Consider the following 23996-nt stretch of genomic DNA (forward strand, 5'->3'; position numbering starts at 1 on the left):
TTCACTATTATATTTTCCATCAAATCGAGATTATTGTTCATCAACAATAGTTTGTATAGTTTTTCTAGACATCTGTAAGTACAAAGATATGTCATATATTTTCCTTATTTTTCAATTTAACCTAGATGGACTCGTCACTACTGAGGAGTAAGTTAGACAATTTATGTTATCCCTAAAACTATAAGCAATTTAACATGGAGATCGATTATTTGTTGTATATGTTGCATGTGTTGAGAGATCCTCTAAAAATGTTTGTCAAAATATGTGAAAATAGGTCCATGGATGGTTTTTTCAATGCTATATTATTCTAGGTTTTTTTGCTAGCTACTCATATTCTTGTATTTACTCTTAAGAATCTAAATCAATGGGTCAATGATAGGAATAGGTATGGTTCTATGTTTTCCTTTTGCTTTAGTCAGATATGGAAAAATGAATTTGTGTTTTAGATTAACTACATTTAATTATTTAGTTTTGAAAACCATAAATGGTTGACCCCAACCATAGTTAGTAAAGCCCCAACTCAATAATGGCTACAAAGCTGCATTCTGATTTAATTGTATGTTTTCAGTAAGCGTACCACATGCTATTGGCCAAGCTCATTTTGACCCATCAACTAAAGACAAGACAATATTTTCATTTAGGCATCTTAATTAATTCTAGTGTTAGATGTTTAATTTTAAAAACTGTTTAGGAAATCAGAATATGTCAATCGATTACCCACACAATAGAAACATAACACATTACTAGCCAAATCAGCTCATAATTGGAAATAATTCATGGAACTATTTGTCATTACTCAAGCAAAATTATGATTATGAAGAAATTTATAGCGAATTTGATACAATCTAGAGGAATGGAAATGAACCTATGTGTAATTTACTTCAAAGGTTATGGAAATTTGTTGTAGGATTCCTAAGAGCAACAGAGCATCCACCCATTAAACCGTTGACTAGTTTCCATACCTTCTATTTGCCCCTAAAGAAGATGAGTTTCTCTTAGGAAATGATAAGAATTTAATGTTGTGCAGACCTGATTTCTCTTGACTTTTGAAATTTGCAATCAAAGTGTTCATAATTGTCTTGTAGATTCAAGAGATTCAACAAATTTTATGGTGGTTCTATTGCTAGTTGAGATAATTTTGAAAAGAAATTTATCAAGAAGTTTGGTGAAGATGAAAAAAATAACATTCTTAATTATGGAAATGTCAAATATCAAAATGAATTTTACTTAATGAATTGAATATTGCAATCAAATATTCCATTCTATTCTTAATGGAATATTGAAAATAGGGAAATCATGAGTGAACTAAAGTTTATACTACCGCCCTTCCCTCAAAATGTGGCTTTTGCCACTATTGGAGTAGATAAAGAAATATCAGCCTTAAATATGGAACAAGATTTAAATGATGAAAAATAAATTGTTAAAGTAGCACATAAACAACTTTGTGGTTAGGGGAAAACCAAAACAATCACCAAGAAATTGTTTTTACCTAGTGAAACTAAAACGTTATGTTTTATTTATTTTATATATTAATTAAAATGTTATGTTTTAATTTATTTTAATAATATAAATAATTAATATGTGGATTGCATTTTGTTTCTTTTCGAAACTTATCTCGATAAGTTTTAAATAATGTTTTTTTTTTTTGTAAATGGTCATTTTTAATTTATAATTTCATAATAATATATATATAATACTTTTAAAAATTAATGTTTTTTTAAAAAGTATTCGCTGACACAATGCAACATCAGGGTTTGGTTCTATGGGTTTATTTCCTAGAAATATGTTAGTAGAGTCGACCCTGGCTATGGCATCTTTGCATCGATTTCGCTACCTCCATGAGATTGTATTAATTATTGAGATTATTGGCAGACCACAATCCCTTGAAGGCCAAATTTTGTTTCTCACCGACTAGTCTATTACGACTGTGTCAATTTAATTTAAACAATGCATGTTTTAGATATGCAATCGAGAAAGTTCACATAATCTAGAGTTTTCAATAATGCATTTAGTACCTTTCTTTAAAGGGAATGCTGTGAAATTTAAAAAAAAATAATAGAACTTTTGTTTTTTAAAGCATTATGCTATATGTTGTTTTTGTAACCTATTTTAATCTTAATTTTAATTCATTATATAAATATAATATATTGTGTTTCAAATACCGCTACCTTAAATGCATGGTGCATAGGTATATGGTTGGACATTTTTGCAAGGAGCCTAAAGCCATGATAACTAACATCTGGATTTTCCAACTTAGCCACTTTTGTGACTCTACAAGATACTTGGTTTTACCAAATTAAATACAAATATGAAAATGTTTCAATCCAAAAACATAATAATTTTACATTATGACTCTTCTACTTCAAAAAAAATTGTGATTTTGTGAAATGGATTGCTCAAAAGAATATTAGCTATGAGACAATGATCTTTAAAAAGGATGGTTAATTGAAGGTTAATACAATCAAACTCAACGTTTTATGCACATAAAATTTAAAACTAACACTTATACCTTTCCCATTGTTATGATTACATCTCTCTCAATCACCCCAGATGAATTCTTTGTTTTTGTAACTCTATTTATCCTAAAAGAGTATCTACAATGTAGGCTTTGTTCAAATGTACAATTGTTAAACACACAAGAATAGTGGACAACCAAATAGGATAAATGTGAATGCAATTTTATTAACAAAGATGTACATTTATATTAAATTCTTGTGACCATTGGTCTTCACATACCAAGTGGTTTCTTGGACTACGATTACTATTCACATTCCACACCAACCCTTAGTGGATTAAGTGGCCAACATTTCCTACTTAATCCAAAGGGGTATATACGAGTCCAAGAAGAGAACTCTACTACCACAATGCATGAAAGAAGTACGCTGAATGTCCTCTTTGAGATGATGACATAAGGTTGGAGAAATTGAGGTATCAACCGATGGTGATTTAAGGATGACCACCAACACTGTAATGCTCAGTGCAGTTCCTAGAACACTTCCAAATCTGGGAACAAGCTGATGTCTTCTGCTAGTGGAAGTGCTCCTTAATGTTTTGAAGAGGGATACATTGAACTTGGAAAAATGAGATCTACAACCTGCGGTGGTTTAAGGAAGGCCACCAACCAAAGGAACACTTAGTGCAATTCCTGGAAGACTTCCAAATCTAGAGGAAGTGCTCCTTAATTCTTTGAAGAGGGAGACTTTTAACCTAGAATAATGGAGGTTTACAACCTAGGGTGGATTAAGGAATACCACCAACCAAATGAATGCCTACGGGATTCTCTATCTCTGACTACAAATCTAAATCTTGGTATGGTTGTCTCTCGTTGTAGGCTTAGGTAGTAGGTTGAGGTTCTGGCTTAGGCTCATTAGATTTCTCTTTGAAGCTTGTATATGACCAACAATTCCCCCCGATCAGATACAAGGTGAGAAGATGAAGGAAGTTCTACAAGCTGTGGTGGTTTAAGGAAGGCCACGAACCAAAGGAATGCTTAGTGTGATTCGTGGAACTCTTCCAAATCTAGAGGAAGTGCTCCTTAATGATTTGAAGAGGGAGACCTTCAAGCTGGAAGAATGGAGGTCTACAACCTATGATGGTTTAAGCAAGACCACCAACCAGAGGCATGCTTATGGGCTTCTCTGTCTTTGACTACAAATATGAATCTAGGTATGGTTGTCTCTGGCTATAGGCTCAAGAAACAAGTTCAGGTTATGGCTCAAGCTCACTTGGTTTCTCTTTGAAGCTTGTATATGACCATCAATTCCCCCCGTGTCAGATACAATGTGAGAAGATAAAGGAAAATCAACTATAAGACTTTTCATTACACGTGAAAAAAATTTATGATATGAGTGAAAAATCTTCATGGCTATTGAAGCCCAGTGCGAAGAAGTGATCAATCGAAGGTGAATATTTGTTGTTGTAGGAGGCTTGTTTTTGAAGCATCTATTTGAATAATGACTGTGCTGACCACAATCCTTGCATGGGTGAAGATCAAAACAATGATCTTTCACATGGCTAACTCTATCACACTGTTGGAATTTAACAATATGTGGTTGTGGAGGAGCGGGATCTAGAACAGGTGTATGTGAACCGTCTTGAAGAAATCGAACACTTTGAAATTTGATTGGCTTGAAATAGTTTGGATTATGAAATGACTGCTCCTTGTCATATCCAAGACATGTTTTGTGGTTGTTGCTCACAAGATCTTTCCAAGATTTGATGATGGACTTGGGAAGTGCGGGTTGAATTTCTGCATCTGCATGTAAATCTTCTCTCGAAATAAGCAATTGATCTAAACTAACCTCAGGGTGACTAAATTGATCACTCGCTAGAAACTGACAGGTATTTATTTCAAATTTAAACAATGGATTATTCTGAACAAAAACAAGTTTAGAGTGATTACCACACTGCTGTAGTTCCTCTTGTTGGTTTTAATTGTGATTTCATGAGTAGTCATTATTAACTCTAATAAAGTCTCAATTTTAGCCATCTAAAAACTTTTTGTCGCAATTTGACCTTATGTTTCGAGCCAACGATCTCTCTATTAGCCAACTATATCTCTAGTATTCAATAAGACTGACCAAAAAATATACTTCGCACATATGCGCAACAACAACGACCAGTTCAACGCAGAATGACCCACTTGCAGGAGCTCCACTCCGGTTAAAGGATCATTCCACACATTCAACACAAGTATGAACACACAAAGATGAATGCACCATATGCTGCTACGGGATGAAGTACCTTGGCTATTGCCTGTGTATAATGCATGTCAATCATGAGATTTAAGATGTCGCCTCTTGTGTGAGTGATTCTGTGGTTTATGAGAATAGTTGACAATCCTCCTCCTTTGCAAACAATGAAACCTCCTCAATCGGCCTGTTGATCCAAGTTGAATCTGCCTACTAATTAATTTTCCTGAGAATCTAACGGGGACGAAAACAGCAAAATCCAGATCATATATTTTATATTTGTGCTTCGGTTGCATCTCCAACAAAGGGAAGCCTCTGCGCTGAGCTACGATATTACAAAGGCTAGGTCACTCAGACTATCTCACAACATAGATTGAATAACTACGATGGATGAAAATATCCTGGTAAATAATCAATGTGCTACTTAAAAGGAAGACTGGCAGAGAAATTCAAGAAATTCGGACTGTGAATAAGTTGTATAAGATACAAGGCCTTTATCAAATACCATGTTCTACATGTCGCTGAATGACATAGTCACCGCTATCAAAAGGCTCACCAGTTGAGGGGTAGAGTCAAATGCGGGATTGAAAACACATCTCTTGTATTTTTAGTTTTATTTTGGATATTGTTAAAGTGTGATTTTTTGGAAGTTTTTTTTGAGTTTTTTTGCTCTAATTTTTCTAAAATCTAATAAGAATTTATTGAAATCAGAAGCTCAATAATAACCCTTGTACAATCCAAATATTTTAGAGTTTTGAAAATGTTAAATCCATATATACAATCAAAAACCCAATTTAAATAACACAGATCAAAATTTCACTTCATTCAGTAACAAAAAAAATCCAAAAAATCACACTACAATTACCAAAAAAATCCAAAAAATCACACTACAATTACCAAAATCTAACAATTTTGATAGCAATTTGATATCATTCAACAAATCTTCGGGATTTCTGGCGTGAAATCCTATCAAGTCAGTTGGTATCTTGGAAGTATATCACATGCGCTGGACTGCTCTAAAGATCTTCTTGAAGTCTTGCACGCATATGATCATATCACGTTGATGGTATCATTTAGGCACAGCATCCCATCCTACCTAATGTTTTATTTTCATCTGGGTCAGATTCCGTTCAAGTGTGTTAATGAATTGTGTATGTCCATTTAACAGTCTGCCAGAACACGGGCTTTATATCATACGTTCCATGTAAAATGGCAGTTGTGTGGAATCAAGGTAGGGAGGGTAAATTTATTGAATTACACAACCCACAAATTTTTATCTAATTTAAAACAAAATTTCGCAGAGATTGTGGAAAGGTACGGAAAACGTGATTTCGAGAGATGCCACAACTACAAGCAAAACCTATCAATATATTAAGCAAAACCTATTAATAGATCAGAAAAAGTTGCATTAAATGTTACAACATATAAATATATTAAGAAAAGCGTATAAAATATTATCAGAACACGTTGCCGGAGATGTTACAGCATGTAAGCAATATCTATAAAAGATAAGAAATGTGGAGATGCCAGCTATGGAGCTGCGACATTTTCCTCTTAGTAGGTATCATGATTGGATTGAAAATTCAGAAAATGAAAGCCTCTACCGTTCCTCACGATCAATGATAATGCCACTTGTCCTGTCGTTCCACAATAAATTATTCCTAACAACTTGCTACAACACTTTGGTCTCATATATATATTCGATCTCGTTACCAGAAACACAGACCACTAATGCATCCAGTGACGAGTGCTGTTACTCGTCGCTGAACGATTCATTCCTTGATTTGTCGAGACAGTTAAGGACGTTAGTTAGATACACCATTTTCAGGGTCGTAATAATGTCATTGCAGGCAGTATGTCCGTTCAGGCTTGTTTTTCTAATCTCATTTGTTGTTTGTTTGGCTGCCATCACAAACGCAGACGTCCACAGATATACCTTCATCGTAAGTTTGTTAATTAGTCATTTTGAAGTTTTAGGTCTGTAGAGCCAAAAAGCTTTGGAAAAGGAAAGAAGGAAAGACTTCACCTAGAGGCTATGCAAGTAGTAGATATCTTTAATGTTTGATGTTTGGATGCCTACACAGCTTGAACAGAAGAATATTACGAGGCTATGCAAGACGTATGAATTAGTCGTCGTCAATGGACAGCTACCAGGCCCAACGATTCATGTACGCAATGGGGACAGTCTTATTGTTAAAGTTTATAACAGAGCCAAGTATAATGCCACTATTCACTGGTATGTCACTCTAACCTTAATGGGAAGAACCGCAGATCTCCTATCCATTATATAGACTCCCCTTAAATGACAGTTGTCAGGTCAAGGTTTTGTTATTGAAGGTTTAGCTAAAGGCATGTTAAAGCTTCATGATCATGAACATTGCTTATGAAACATCGATATATAACTTAAACGAAATACTACTTAACAACTCATATTTAAGGTGAATCTGTATAATGGATATGCGTTGCCTATCTGCTGCGGTTTATAGATATATTTGATGCGTATAGATGCGGTCTTTACAGATATATTTGATGGGTATATGTTATAAGACTCGTCCTTATATCTGTCAGGCATGGAGTGAGGCAGCTGCGTACAGGGTGGGCTGATGGACCTGGATATATTACACAATGTCCCATTCAACCTGGTGGACGTTACACATACAGATTCAACATTACTGATCAAGAAGGAACCTTGTGGTGGCATGCTCATGTGTCATGGCTCCTAGCTACTGTGCATGGAGCTTTCGTAATCTACCCTAAGAAAGAAAGCTCATATCCCTTTCCTAAACCCCATGGGGAAACTCCTCTTATAATAGGTAATGAGTTGCTTTGATCTTCAATAGAGAAATCATTAATGTATGTTCAATGGCTAATATTGATTAAAAGCAATGCTGTAATGGAACAGGAGAATGGTGGAACGGTGACCCTATCGCGGTTATAGACGAAGCACTCCGCACTGGTGGTGCGCCCAATTTGTCGGATGCATATACCCTAAATGGACAGCCAGGAGACCTGTATAACTGCTCTAGGGCAGGTATTAATACTTTCCTTTCATAGATCAGGTATTGAAATTATATAAATTGGTTGGTTTAATATTGACTTATTCATATTGTTGATGCAGGGACATTTCGGTTTCTTGTAAAACAAGGAGAAACTTACCTTCTACGGATGGTCAATGCTGCACTCAATAGTGCGCACTTTTTCAAGATAGCAGGCCACAAATTTACAGTTGTGGCTGTCGATGGTTCCTACACCAAGCCATACAAAACAGATGTAATCGTCATTGCTCCCGGTCAGACTACCGATGTTCTTGTCACCGCCGACCAACCAGTGGGCAGATACTATATGGCTGCCCGAGATTATAACAATCAGGCAGCATTCGATAACACTACAACTACAGCAATTTTTGACTACGTGGGACACAAAAATACACGCCCCATTTTACCTAGTCTTCCATACTACAATGACACCGGGGTCGTTACAAGATTTAGTACAGCACTGCGAAGCCTAAATTCCAAAGAGTTCCCAGTGGACGTTCCACATGGCATAGATGACAGCCTCATCGCCACAGTGGGACTGGGATTACTTCCATGTGAAGCTGGAAACACCTGTCAAGGCCCCAGTGGAACAAGGCTCACTGCGAGCATGAACAACATGTCCTTTGTACTGCCCAGCGTGGCCCTGCTGCAAGCTTATTATTTCGGTATTAATGGTGTGTTTATGAGGGATTTTCCATCAAAACCTCCCCTTCGATTCAACTATACAGGGGACGATATTCCCAAAAGACTTTGGGCTCCTGATCTCGCAACAAAAGTGAGAGTTGTCACCTACAACTCAACAGTACAGCTGGTGTATCAGACAACAAACATCTTAGTGGCAGAGAACCATCCAATGCATCTTCATGGTTATGATTTTTACGTGGTGGGACAAGGTTTCGGGAACTATAACCCAAAAACCGACCCACTTAAGTTTAACCTGGTGGATCCTCCACAGCGCAACACCGTGATTGCTCCAATAAGCGGGTGGGTTGCCATAAGATTCAAAGCTGACAATCCAGGTATATACATACATAAACTCATTTGCTCTTCAATTTTATTATTAGCCTGCCGATTTTATTCCTAAATTACAGCTCGCTCGATATTAAATGCAAATTATCTTCGTTCTTTGGACAGGAGTGTGGTTTCTGCACTGCCATTTAGACGACCATTTAGCATGGGGATTGAATATGGTGTTCCTAGTGAAGAACGGTCGTGGTCCCTTGGCAACATTAGAACCTCCTCCTGTAGACCTTCCAAAGTGCTAGAAAGAAAAGGAAATATCAATAATCATATCAGAATACTTCACGAGTACAAGGATCTGGACTCATTGAGGGATGCTTATTGATTTAAAATCTACGGCCATTAGTGGCGTAGTTAAAATAAAAATATCAATAACCATATCAGAATACTTCACGAATACAAGGATCTGGACTCATTGAGGGATCCTTATTGACTTAAAATCTACGGCCATTAGTGGCGTAGTTAAAATAAACCTCAAACATGAAGGCGAACTGTTTTTATTTTGAGGGATTGCTAACGGATCATGAATAGGCTACGATTGTTTTTTCTTCTGGTAAGGATGGTCATTTTGGGATATTGAATTCACGTTAGTTTTTATTAAATTTCTATAAGCATGAGATTGTTAGTTTTTATTAAATTTCTATAAGCATTATTGAATTTTTATTTTTTATTTATAATAAAATTGGATAAGAATTTTTGGAGATTTGGGAAATTCCAATTCAGTGTCATTATTCCATAGATTCACTGTTATTATTAAAACAAATATTATATAAATGTTACACATTTATAATTCTTTTATAAATGTTATATATTTAGAGTTGCATGTTTCTATAGACTTTAACCCAAACAAATAATTAAAAAAACACCTTCTTCAATTATTGTCACAAAGCGACAGAAAACCACATATGAATCATCAACAAAACAACATTTGTGACAACACCCTTCACAAAATATCAAACCTCTGTGATGGATGACACAAACATGTCGACACCGAATCCTGCTTGTCGAACGACAAAAACACATGTTGTCGACCATTCCTAGCAGAATTGTCAATGAACTCAAGTCGACAGCCAGGTGCAACCCATATCAACTGAATGCCATGAAAATTATGAACATTACCTGAACAACCTAATCCCTAACCAACACTATTAATCTGTCGAAGCTGAACTGAAGTACAATGATACTGAACAATGATGATGACACTTGAACACCTGTACAATTCAATCAATGAAATCCTTCTGGATCATTCCTCTCCACTTGAAAGCTTTTGGACCGCAAAGGTTTGAATAAACAAATAGTCGATGAGGGTAGAACTCCCTCCCTTTCCACCTTCACCTGACGATGTACCAATACATTCGATCAATCACCTGCAAATGATGACCCTGATGATGTTGATCGTGGCACTTTTTGATTCAGTGACATGTTTCTTCCATCTACAGTATGAACAACTTGTGACGATGCGCAAACGACCTGTTATCAACATGAAAATTGAATTCTTTCCACGAAGAATCATGAGTTAGTGATTCACAATCTTTGAAAACAGTCTCTACTGGATGTTTTTTAATACCATCAACCTGTATAAACAATCTATTTTGCGGAATAACAGAGACAATCAAAGACTTTCGACATCAAATGAGCTACTTGATTTAACATACTTTCCTGATTCATGTTTACTAAGTGAACTTGCTGCACTGAACCTATCGAACTCTAAGGTGAAATTTGTTGCAACTTAGTTTTTCTTTGAAAGTATTGAGTTAGTTGTTGATTTTTTTGAATCACTTTTTCCTTTATTTATTACATGATGTTTCCATTGATTAGCACTTTCCTCTGATGGATATGTTCCCATTAAACACTTTGAAACTGCTTTAAAAAAGGCTTTGATATGAAAACAAATAGGTTTTCTCTCCACTTGAAAAGAGGTTTCCAAACTGTTCGAGACATGCATGGCGACACAATACAAGAGAAATCGAACATTGAATTTCCCCAATACTAACCTGTATCCCTACAACTGTTAAGTTCCAAACTTAAACAAGAATCATGCTGATTTTTATGTTGATCATCTACACACATGATTACAAACTGCTTGTTTGAACTTATTAATCACTTCATCTGATTATCATTAACTGAATTCAAGTTATTTTTACTTTGATGTGCCCTGACAATAAATTCAACACCATCTTTCTTAAGGTGATATTTATGTTCTCTCCTATAAAATACTGCATCATGATCATAAAGATAAGGACTTCCTAAGACAACTCCACATATGTCTACTGAAACCACATTTAATTCCACTTCATCAATGTAATTAGTTGTTATGGAAAATCTTAATTGACACTATTTGGTGACTTTTATCTGAGTTGATTTATTTAGCCATCCTAATGGGTAAGGTCTTGGATGATTCCATGTTTCCAAACCCAAACTTTTAACTAAATATTCAGATATTAGATTCACATGTGATCCAGTGTCAAACATTGTGTCTATCTTTGTATTCTTAGAAGTTATCCTTATGTTAAACAATTCAACTATTTTATCCTCATGTGAAGGATTTATGTTTGAAGAAGATGCAATAGTTTTCGAACTTGAACCAGTTTTAGAAGTTTTACCTATCGTAACCATGGCAGTTATCATCCTTTCATCACCTGAATCTAAACCTAGATCTTGTTGGACTGCAGCAATGGCCTTCTTTTCATCATTATCCTTACGGAACTTTTTGTGCTTAAGTTTTGGACGAAGTTTCCAACACGTAGATTCATCATGAATGATTCTCTGGCAATGAGAACAAGTAGGTCTTTCCTTCTGAACAATCGTTGATCTCTTTCTCTTCGAAATGTTCTTCCCCTTACTATCACTGGAATCTTTGGTTTCCAACTCTTTGGATGACTGCGATGAAAACTTGAATGGTCTGCCACTTGATTCAATATGTATGGCTTGAACACACACTTCATCAAAATCATCAGTATTAAACATCAATAATGTATGGTGCAAAAATGAATGTAAATTGCCAATGTATTTTAACAAAGTTTCACGTGTATCCAATGAAATACCAAGTGCCATGCTTTATTTATGAACTTTTGAACACTTTTCCCTTTACCTTGCCTTAGATGCTGCCAATCGATAACAGCTTGCTGCATGTATCCTAAAGGATAGAACTATTTCCTAAGAGATTATAAAAACTTAGACCATGAAGAGATGACTTTTCCTTTACTCTTTACATCTATCTGAGTTTTACCTTCCCACCAAATTAAAGTTTTTCCCTAATTCTAAGTGTAGCTAACTGAATTTTAGTTTTAGCGCTAGAAATGTTCTGAATGGGACAATACATTTCTAACTGCTTTATCCAGTTATCTAGCTTTTCAGGATTCATTTCGCCATCATAAACAAGTAACTCAAATTTAACATCAAGTTTAAAAAGAGATGTCTTCTTAACTTTCTTTTCCGTTTTAGATTCTACACTGGAAGAAGAAGAAGAAGAATAGGATGATGGAGATGATGGAGGTGAAGGTGGTTTATCAATCTTCCCTTTAACTTTGTCCTTCTTCAATGTCTTTGAAGAAGAAGCGACATCTCTCGCCTTCTTGTCTTCGTACAATTCTCCCAACATCTGTTACATGGTTTAGAACACCTACTGAAACTATTCTTCACTCATCTTAGTTTCAGTGTTTTCACCTGCATTAGATTGCAACAAGATGATGGAGCTTAGTGAAAAGAGTCGCCTTCACTAAGTGGGCCCGCAAGCAAATTATGGCGCAAGTTTTATTTTTGATCCCAGCAGGGATGATCACAGTATGGGTGATCACAGTATGAGTGATCACAGTGTGGGTGACCACAGTGTGGGGGATCACAGTGTGGATGATCACAGTATGAGTGATCAAAGTCTATTTTTGGACTGGCTGTCAAAAATAGAATAGTCAAATATTATTGTCCCATAATAATATTTGGACTATAAACTTGATCTTATTCTCTTGGAGCACTTCAGTTTGAGCTACAGATGTGGCCCATGCAGCTGTCAGAAGGAAGTATGCTTTTCTTATGAGTCAGTTGAGTTGTTGCGTGCATGACTTCAATTAGAACTCAATCAGTTGAGTTTGGTGGAGTTGATTGTGGAGTTGATGGAGTTGTGTTCAGTTTGACTTCGTTAAACTAGTTGTAGTTAGTCTAACTGCAAATAGACTAATGAAGAGTTGTTAAACTAATTATTAACTCATAATGCAACTATAGAATACATCAGTTAACTCAGTTGCATGTCAGTGCATGTTCAGTTTAGCAGGGACAGGTGTTAGAGAATCAGATTGCTATCAGTTGTGACTATAGTTGTGCATCAGATCTTACACAATCACGGATTGAGTATGCCAATGAGTTTGCTCATGTATTTGACCAGTATTATAGCCTCTGCTCATGTCTTATGTAGTGTGAGTGATTCTTTGGAGGTGAAATATGAGTTTGGTAAACCGTTCTCATTCATTCTTCAGCAGGTATTGAGCAGTGGAGGCAGGCAAGCAGTGGAATAGATTTGGAGATCAGATCTTAGTTGTATTGTGTGTAACAGGTGGAGCTGGTACTGGATTGCTTGTGATAAGCATTGTACTTTGTAATGTTACATGGTCTCAATCATTAATATACAGATAGTGTGGGGTTTTTAGCGAGATGCTTTCCCCGAGTTACATACTGTGTTAATGTGTGAATGCTCTTGATGTTTTATTGTTATTGATGCTGCTATATTGATGATCAACGTAGAGGAGCTTATGTATTGTGTATGTATTCCGCAATAGTACATGATCAAAATAATCTCTGTTGAATATGTGTTAAATTATTCAAAATTTCTACATGGTATCGGAGCTGCTGATCATCAGATCTACTATTCAGGAAGTGTTTACATTCGATTTCTTTAGGCAGAGTCTGTAATCGGGCCAGGTAGCCTCTGGATTCATCCTTCCTTTGGAAGGTGAGATATCTGGTGAATGCCCATACAGTCAATCTATGTACGAGCAATATTGTGTTCTCACGAATCTCAGATCAGAGGCGGTTGAGTTGGTTGCTGGTGGAATTCGGATTTTGCAGCAGTGTTTTCTTGGTGGCAACGTAGCAATGTCTTTCAACGGATTGCGATTGGAGTATGCTCTTGAGGGCAGCTCAAACTATATTGCATGGAAGGATAGGATGGAGGCAGTATTGGATGATAACGGGCTGAAGGAGTTCATAGATACAGATATCCCAAAGCCTACTAATGCTACTCAAGCTGATGCTTGGCAAAAGAAGACCGCAAAATGTCAATGGATTTTGTTGGAGGGCGTGAAGGATCACATTGTGTCCAGCCTCCATGGAAAGGCTACTCCATATTTGATGTGGAAATCATTAACAGAATTATTCCAAAGCAAGAGCGATCAGAGGAAGATGGCACTCAAAGATAAACTCAGAAACATCAAATGCGAGAAGGGTGACAGTATACCCAAGTATCTCACAAAGTTCACTCAGTGTCGAGGTGAGCTGGGAAGTGTGGGGGTTACTGTCGATGATGAGGACTTGGTGAGCTTGGCTCTCCTTGGTCTTTGGAAGAGTTGGAATTCCTATCAGGACTCTGTCAATGGTCGGGAGAAATTGCTAGGATGGGAAAGACTATGGTTAGATCTTGTGCAGGAGGAGATCAGGTGGAGTACCAGGGACAGATCTTTGTCAAAGGGAGCTGATGAAGAGAATTGTGCTTTGGCTGCCAAAGCAAAGAAAGGGAAGAGCAAGAAAGCTTCTCAGTCTGGTGCGAAAGGTAAGAAGCACGATATGTCCAAGGTGAAGTGTTTTCACTATCACCATCATGGACAATATGCCACTAATTGTCTGCAGAAGAAGAAGAACAAGCAGGCTGCTGGATCTTCAGCAGGAGAGGCACTAGCCTCACAGTTCGAGCTTGATTTTTCATTGATCGCATGCTTGGTTTCAAGTGTGATGGGATCGGTGTGGTTCTTGGACAGTGGTGCGTCTTTTCACATGACGAGAGATAGAGATTTGTTCTCTGATCTGGAGGAAAAAGATCTTGGAGTGCACATCGAGATGGGCGATGATGGTAGATACAGTGTGACCGGTATCGGTACCATTTCCTTTGAGAGGGAGTCTGGTAAACCCTTCGTATTGAAGGAAGTCATGCATGTTCCAGGATTGAAGAAGAATCTCATCTCAGTGGCGATGTTAGAAGACAAGGGGTATGATGTTTTTTTCAGCGAGGGAAAGGCTTTCCTGCGCAGCAAGACAACTGGTGAGACCTGGAAGATAGGGGTTCGAGTGAGGAAGCTTTATCAGTTGCATGTAGATGGATGCGCAGCAATGGCGGGCAAGGTAGAAGGATTGGTGAGCCGGGATGATGGCAAGTTGTGGCACAGAAGATTGGGTCACCTTCACCATGGAGCCTTGAAGATACTGCAGCAGATCACTACAGGGCTTCCTAAAGGCACACTTGCGCAGTCAGATTAGTGCAAGGGGTGTACTTTGGGGAAGTTTGTGAAAGCCACCTTTCACGAGAAGGATAGTCATGCCAGGACGATCCTTGAGAGAATTCACACAGACATGTGTGAACCTTTCTCAGTTGCTTCGACAGCAAAACACAGGTATTATGTGATTTTTGTTGATGATTTCTCTCGTAAGTGCTGGATCTTCTTCATGCAGAAGAAGAGCGAGACATATTCAAAGTTCTGTGAATTCAAAGCACTGGCTGAGAAGGAGTCGGGGAAGAATGTGAAGGCTCTTAGGAGCGATAATGGTGGTGAATGCATCTTGAATGAGTTCAAGGATTTGTGCAAGGCAGAAGGGATTCGTAGAGAGCTCATAGCTCCCCATAACCCACAGCAGAACGGGGTAGCTGAGCGGAAGAACAGAATGATTGTGGGTTCTACACAGGCAATGTTGCATGATCAGGGCCTATCCCTTCACTTGTGGGCCGAAGTATGCAATATAGCAGTTTATGTGCAGAACCGTTGTCCTCATAAGATACTTGGCATGAGTACACCCGAGGAGGCTTATTCTGGTAAGAAGCCTGATCTTTCTCATTTGAGGATTTTTGGTGCTAACGTTTACATGCATGTGACGAAGGATGCCAAGAAGAAGTTAGAACCGACGGCAGAGGTTGGGATATTTGTGGGGTACACTGATATGCCCCACAACTATCGTGTGTATTTGCGAGACAGTGGTAAAACTGTTGTGCGACGAGATATAAAATTTCAGTAGGAGAAAGCCATGAAGTGTTCGCTTGAGAGGGAGCTACACTTGCATGCAGATGAGGAGCTATTAGTTCCTAAGGATGAGCTTCAAGACGTGGATCAACCATAGGATGAGGTTCATGGAGTGGAAGAGACCACTCATGCAACGCCAACCATTAGAGGGCGAAAGCGCTTGACAGAAGCTGAGCGACTGGCTCAAGATGTAGAGAAAGTTGTAGGACCACCTACAACCCAACGCAGCCAGAGACAGTCACCTGATCGATACACTGGATACATGGCTCTGATGAGCAAGTGTGTTGTGACTGAGCCATCCTCTTTCAAGGAAGCTGTGGAGGATCCCGCATGGGTAGACGCCATGGTGGAAGAGTATGATTCTATTGTCAGAAACAGTGCATGGGAGATTGTTCCTAGACCGGAAGGGAAATCAGTGGTGGGTTCGAGATGGATCTACAAGGTCAAGCAGGCAGCTGACGGGAGTGTGGAGAAGTACAATGAAAGATTTGTTGCCCGAGGCTTTTCACAGATAGAGGGGATTGATTATGAGGATACCTTTGCACATGTCGCAAGGTATTCTTCCATACGGACGATTCTTGCTCTCTCAGCGCAGATGGGATGGCACATTCATCAGATGGATGTGAAGACTGCGTTCCTCAATGGAGTCATTGAGGAGGAGGTGTACATTGAGCAGCCCGAAGGCTTTGAGGTCTTCAGCAGCGAGTCGCATGTGTGCAGGCTCAACAGAGCGTTGTATGGGTTGAAGCAAGCACCATGTGCTTGGTACACACAGATAGACAACTATTTCACAGGACTTGGATTCTCCAAGAGCGAGGCGGATCCTAACCTATACCAGATTGTGGTGGAGGGTAAGTTGCTTATCATTGTATTGTATGTTGATGATTGATTCTAACGGGTGATGAGCTGTTGATACTGTCATGCAAGAAGGATCTTGCTACAGAGTTTGAGATGAAGGACTTGGGCCTCCTTCACTATTTCCTAGGATTGGAAATATGGCAGTGCAGTGGTGGACTGTTTGTTTCTCAGGGCAAGTATGCTCGGGAGATACTGGAGAAGTTCAACATGCATGGCTACAAGCCTATTGATGCTCCTCTTCCTGGAGGTTGGAGGAAGGAGGATGCCACTTCAGGAGAAGAAGTGGATGCCACTGTTTATCGACAGTTGGTGGGGTCGCTGATTTATTTGGTCAATACATGACCTGATATATGCTATGCAGTTAACCAACTTTCACAAGCTATGGTTAAGCCTACCAAGCTCTTCTGGAAGGCGGGCAAGCATGTATTGCGCTACTTGATAGGCACATCGGGATATGGTTTATGGTACAGACAGGAGGATGAGGTGAAGCTATGTGGCTTCACGGATGCAGATTGGGCAGGGAGCCCAACGGACAGAAAGAGCACATCAAGAGGGGTCTTCAGTATTGGATCGACAACAATTTCTTGGTACAATAGGAAGCAGAGATCCGTGGCACTCAGTTCAGCAGAGGCCGAGTATATGGCAGCAAGTTTGGCTGCATGCGAGGCTATATGGATGAGGAAGATCCTGGTTGGTTTGCTCGGTTCTCATTTGGATCCTACTGTGATTTACTGTGATAACCAGAGTTGCATTAAACTATTGGCTAATCCTGTATTTCATGATAAATCTAAGCATATTGACATCAGGTACCATCATATCAGAGATTGTGTGCAGCAGAGGATCATGTTGCTTTCATACATTCCAACGCAGGATCAGGATGCTGATATTCTGACGACAGCTCTCACCAGGAGCAAATTCGAGTACCACCGAGGCAGGATAGGGGTTGCTGATAATCCATATCTTGTCGAGAGGGAGTGTTGATATTGCAACAAGATGTTGGAGCTTAGTGAAAAGAATCGCCTTCACTAAGTGGGCACGCAGGCAAATTATGGCGCAAGTTCTATTTTTGATCCCAGCAGGGATGATCACAGTATGGGTGATCACAGTATGGGTGATCACAGTGTGGGTGACCACAGTGTGGGTGACCACAGTGTGGATGATCACAGTATGAGTGATCAAAGTCTATTTTTAGACTGGCTGTCAAAAATAGAAAAGTCAAATATTATTGTCTCATAATAATATTTGGACTATAAACTTGATCTTATTCTCTTGGAGCACTTTAGTTTGAGCTACAGATGTGGCCCATGCACCTGTTAGAAGGAAGTACGCTTTTCTTATGAGTTAGTTGAGTTGTTGTATGCATGACTTCAGTTAGAACTCAATCAGTTGAGTTTGGTGGAGTTGATTGTGGAGTTGATGGAGTTGTGTTCAGTTTGACTTGGTTAAACTAGTTGTAGTTAGTCTAACTGCAAATAGACTAATGATGATTTGTTAAACTAATTATTAACTCATAATGCAACTATAGAATACATCAGTTAACTCAGTTGCATGTCAGTGCATGTTCAGTTTAGCAGGGACAGGTGTTAGAGAATCAGATTGCTATCAGTTGTGACTACAGTTGTGCATCAGATCTTGCACAATCAAGGGATTGAGTATGCCAATGAGTTTTCTCATGTATTTGCCCAGTATTATAGCCTCTGCTCACGTCTTACACAGTGTGAGTGATTCTTTGGAGGTGAAATACGAGTTTGGTAAACCATTCTCATTCATTCTTGAGCAGGTATTGAGCAGTGGAGGCAGGCAAGCAGTGGAATAGATTTGGAGATCAAATCTTAGCTGTATTGTGTGTAACAAGTGGAGCTGGTACTGGATTGCTTGTGATAAGCATTTTACTTTGTAATGTTACATGGCCTCAATCATTAATATACAGATAGTGTGGGGTTTTTAGTGAGATTCTTTCCCCGGGTTACATACTGTGTTAATGTGTGAATGCTCTTGATGTTTTATTGTTATTGATGTTGCTATATTGATGATCAACGTAGAGGAGCTTATGTATTGTGTATGTATTCCGCAATAGTACATGATCAGGATAATCTCTGTTGAATATGTGTTAAATTATTCAAAATTTCTACAGAAGAAGCGACATCTCTCGCCTTCTTGTTTTTGTACAATTCTCCCAACATCTATTACATGGTTAAGAACACCTGCTGAAACTATTCTTCACTCATCTTAGTTTCACTGTTTTCACCTGCATTAGGTCCTAGCATAGTTGATTTTTGAACGACTCGTCACTCTCCAATCTTTGGATTGATCTGCTCAAGGATTCCTTCTCCTCGTTGTGACTTCGACCTATTAAACATTCAATGGAAAATTCTACAGTGCAACCTGCTCTGATGCCAAATTATATGATCTGAAATGATCATAAACTAAATACTGTTGTAGAATTGATTAACCATTAATGATTTGAATGTTAGCTTAAGCATGCGAACCGAGGAAAGACTGGTTGAAAAGAACACTTTACAACAGCTTATTAAACATAAAATCGATGCATAACAGAAGTAAAAATATTAAAATCACAGTGATACTAGATAGCAAATTGATGACGGAGTTTGTCCCTGATGGACTATGTCTCCGAGTATGCTTTCAAGATGGGCAACCATTTTTATTATGAATGAAAAGAAGGTGTTGATTACACAGAGAAAATACCAAACTGAATGTGAATGCAGGCACTTTTGATCCCTGTCATCAGATAGCCCTCTGAACCAGCTTTCCAACGCCTCTTACGGTTTCCAAAACCGACCTTGGATGCTCCTGTAACACTGAAAACAAAAACTGCCTATGCCCTACAAAATCTACATACAAAAGTCAAGAACCACTCTAATGTCTTTCAAAGGACAAATCTACCTCTTATAGGCCTGAAAATACATTCAAACTCCGTTCACTAAGTTTAGGGGTGAATTTGGCCTAATTTGGGTTTAGGAGCTTTGGTATTGTGATTTCCTCACACCTAGGATAGGGTTTTATGACCTTTGAATTAATTTTTAACAACGAAAACCACAATAAACCCCAAAGTAACTTTATCATAAAGTTTTCCCACTGGAGGTCAGGTTGACGGCACGGAGTTGGTTGACTGCCCATGTGAATAAGCTGCGTTCTAACCACAGGCGGACACCTCTCCAACGGTTCCACTAACAGAGAGTTATGACTGTTAAATGTGACCGCTTCTGATGCACTCTCTGCCCAGTTATCCTGCCTGCCACAGTGATAACCTCCACCACTTACGCAGTTGTTGACATGCTACCGATTCCGATGCGGTCTCCAGCCTGACGGTTAGGACCTGGGAGTCATGTTAACCCCAACGGCTTATCTATCCGTTGTTCACATCACCTTCCGATACGGTCTATGTTGACTGCACAGTTCAGATAGTTTTATGGTTTATTTGTAATGTTTTACAATGTGATTTAGGCCGAGAGCTATATGGTGAGGTTTTGATGTTATAGAACTTGAGTTTACAGTTAGGCTTTTAGACTTAGGAATTGTATTAACACATAGTTTTTGGTGTTGTGATAGGTTAGGAATTAGGTGATAGGTTTGTAGCATGGTTTAAATGTAGTTTTAGGGTTTTAGATTTATATTAGGTGTAAAAACATATTTTTCAATTATTTTTACAAAGCGACATAAAACCATATATGAATCGTGGACAAAACAATGTTTGTGACGACACCCTTGATGAAATACCAAACCTCTACGATGGACGACACAACCATGTCGACACGAAATCCTTCTTGTCAAACGACAAAAACAAATGTCATCGACCATTCCTATCGGAATTGTCGATGAACTCAATTCGACAGCCAGGTACAACCCATATCAACTGAACGCCATGAAAACTATGAACATTACCTGAACAACCTAATCCCTAACCAACTTTGTCGATCTTTCGAAGCTGAACTAAAGTGACGATGATACTGAACACTGATGACGACACTTGAACACCTATACAATTGAATCAACATAATCCTCCTGGATCAAAAGAAAATCTTGAAGATTTTGTAATTATTTTATCATTTATATGGTCTCTTACATTGATGTAAGATTCGATGATTTGTGGAACTGAAGGTTTGTAATCTATAATTAATTTTTTAGGCTACTATTTTCCGAAGACAAAATTCATCATTAAATTTGTTTATGAGTTATGTGTCTGAAGTATTCTCATCATTTTAATTATTTAATAGATGCATGTGGTATTCATTTTCTAAAATTATTCATATTGAACTCTGATTGAATATTATGATATCCTGTTAACATTTCCTAAGATATGTTGCAGCTTATTTTTATTTTCACACAAAGATTATGAATTGTTTGTTGTTTATGTTCTTATTTGATGGTGAATATGAAACCAAAGAAATTTTCATTGTACTTTTAGTTTAACAGTTTCTTTAGAAGCATCTTGTGTGGCTAGTTGGAACCAGATTCCAGTGATATTCAAACACACATAATATTTTCTCTTAAATATTATGTTTGAATGAAACCCTCATCCCACCACCTTCACTATTATATTTTCCATCAAATCAAGATTATTGTTCATCAACAATAGTTTGTATAGTTTTTCTAGACATCTGTAAGTACAAAGATACGTCATATATTTTCCCTATTTTTCAATTTAGGCTAGATGAACTCGTCACTGGTGAGGAGTGAGTTAAACAATTTATGTTATCCCTGAAACTATAAGCAATTTAACATGGAGATCCATTATTTGTTGTATATGTTGCATGTGTTGAGAGATCATCTAAAAATGTTTGTCAAAATATGTGAAAATAGGTCTATGGATGGTTTTTTCAATGCTATATTATTCTAGGTTTTTTGTTAGCTACTGATATTCTTGTATTTACTCTTAAGAATCTAAATCAATGGGTCAATGATAGGAATAGGTATGGTTCTAGGTTTTCCTTTTCCTTTAGTCAGATATGGACAAATGAATTTGTGTCTTAGATTAACTACATTTAATTATTTAGTTTTGAAAACCATAAATGGTTGACCCCAACCATAGTTAGTAAAGCCCCAACTCAATAATGGCTACAAAGCTACATTCCGATTTAATTGTATGTTTTCAGTAAGCGTAACACATGCTATTGGCCAAGCTCATTTGACCCATCAATTAAAGACAAGACAATATTTTCATTTAGGCATCTTAATTAATTCTAATGTTAGATATTAACTTTTAAAAATTGTTTAGGAAATCAGAATATGTCAATCGACTACCCGCACAATAGAAACATAGCACATTACTAGCCAAATCAGCTCATAATTGGAAATAATTCATGGAACTATTTGTCATTGCTCAAGAAAAATTATGGTTATGAAGAAATTTATAGTGAATTTGATACAATCCAGAGGAATGGAAATGAACCTATGTGTAATTTACTTTAAAGGTTATGGGAATTTGTTGTAGGATTCCTAAGAGCAACATAGCATCCACCCATTAAACCACTGACTAGTTTCCATACCTTCTCTTTGCCCCTAAAGAAGATGAGTTTCCCTTAGGAAATGATAAGAATTTAATGTTGTGCAGACTTGATTTCTCTTGACTTTGGAAATTTGAAATCAAAGTGTTCATAATTGTCTTGTAGATTAAAGAGATTCAACAAATGTTATGGTGGTTCTTTTGCTAGTTGAGATATTTTTGAAAAGCAATTTATCAAGAAGTTTGGTGAAGATAAAAAAATAAAAATAAATAAATAAATAAATAAATTATTAATTGTGGAAATGTCAAATATTAAAATGAATTTTACTTAATCAATTGAATATTGCAACCAAATATTCCATTCTATTCCTAATGGAATATTGAAAATAGTGACATCATGAGTTAACTAAAGTTTATACTACCACCCTTCCCTCAAAATGTGGCTTTTGCCACTATTGGAGTAGATAAAGAAATATCAGCCTTAAATATGGAACAAGATTTAAATGATGAAATATAAATTGTTAAAGTAGCATATAAACAACTTTGTGGTTAGGGGAAAACCAAAACAATCACCAAGAAATTGTTTTTAACTAGTGAAACCAAAACATTATGTTTTATTTATTTTATATATTAATTAAAATGTTATGTTTTAATTTATTTTAATAATATAAATAATTAATATGTGGATTGCATTTTCTTTCTTTCCGAAACTTATCGCGATAAGTTTTAATTAATGTTTTTTTTTTTGTAAATGCTCATTATTAATTTATAATTTCATAATAATATATATACAATACTTTTAAAAATTAATGTTTTTTAATAAGTATTCGTTGACACAATGCCACATCAAGGTTTGGTTCTATAGGTTTATTTCCTAGAAATATGTTAGTAGAGTCGACCCTGATTATGGCATCTTCGCATCGATTTCGCTGCCTCCATGAGATTGTATTAATTATTGAGATTATTGGCAGAGAAAAATCCCTTGAAGGCCAATTTTTTTTTCTCGCCAACTAGTCTATTATGACCATGTCAATTTAATTTAAACAATGCAGGTTTTAGATATGCAATTGAGAAATTTCACATAATCTAGAGTTTTCAATAATGCATTTAGTACCTTTGTTTAAATGGAAAACTGAGAAATTTAAAAAAAATAATAGAACTTTCATTTTTTTAGAACATTATGCTATATGTTGTTATTGAAACTGATTTTAATCTTAATTTTAATTCATTATATAAATATAATATATTGTGTTTCAAATACCACTACCTTAAATGCATGGTGCATAGGTATATGGTTGGACATTTTTGCAAGGAGCCTAAAGCCATTATAACTAACATCTGGATTTTCCAACTTAGACATTTTTGTGACTCTACAAGATACTTGGTTTTACCAAGTTAAATACAAATATGGAAATGTTTCAATCCAAAAACATAATAATTTTACATTATGACTGCTCTACTTCAAAAAACTTTGTGATTTTGTAAAATGGATTGGTCAAAAGAATATTAGCTATGAGACAACGATCTTTAAAAAAGATGGTTAATTGAAGGTTAATACAATCAAAATCAACGTTCTATACACATAAAATTCAAAACTAACACTTATACCTTGCCCACTGTTATGATTACATCTCTCTCAATCACCCCCAATGAATTCTTTGTTTTTGTAACTCTATTTATCCTAAAAGAGTATCTACAATGTAGGCTTTGTTCA

At 37.0% G+C, this 23996-nt stretch overlaps 1 protein-coding gene across 1 annotated transcript; it reads left to right on the forward strand.

The window, feature by feature from the left end:
- Nucleotides 1-6529: 6529 nt before the first annotated feature.
- Nucleotides 6530-9129, forward strand: LOC149164975 (laccase-3-like). The gene is made up of 6 exons (XM_089431047.1): nucleotides 6530-6634; nucleotides 6776-6927; nucleotides 7260-7504; nucleotides 7594-7722; nucleotides 7810-8745; nucleotides 8861-9129. Exons 1-6 carry the CDS (start codon nucleotides 6530-6532, stop codon nucleotides 8989-8991), a joined length of 1698 nt encoding a protein of 565 aa, XP_089287173.1. The 3' UTR covers nucleotides 8992-9129.
- The last annotated feature ends 14867 nt before the right edge of the window (nucleotides 9130-23996 follow it).

This window comes from Pinus tabuliformis, chromosome 5_1, assembly GCF_031772625.1.
Source record: "Pinus tabuliformis cultivar Carrire ecotype Pingquan chromosome 5_1, CPIR1, whole genome shotgun sequence".
NCBI lineage: Eukaryota > Viridiplantae > Streptophyta > Pinopsida > Pinales > Pinaceae > Pinus > Pinus tabuliformis.

Excerpts from the sequence above, each read along its gene's own strand:
- LOC149164975 (XM_089431047.1), top strand. The coding sequence starts at position 6,530 with ATGTCATTGCAGGCAGTATGTCCGTTCAGGCTTGTTTTTCTAATCTCA. Across the intron at positions 6,928-7,259 it reads TATAATGCCACTATTCACTG|GCATGGAGTGAGGCAGCTGC; the intron begins GTATGTCACTCT and ends TATATCTGTCAG. Across the intron at positions 7,505-7,593 it reads GGAAACTCCTCTTATAATAG|GAGAATGGTGGAACGGTGAC; the intron begins GTAATGAGTTGC and ends GTAATGGAACAG.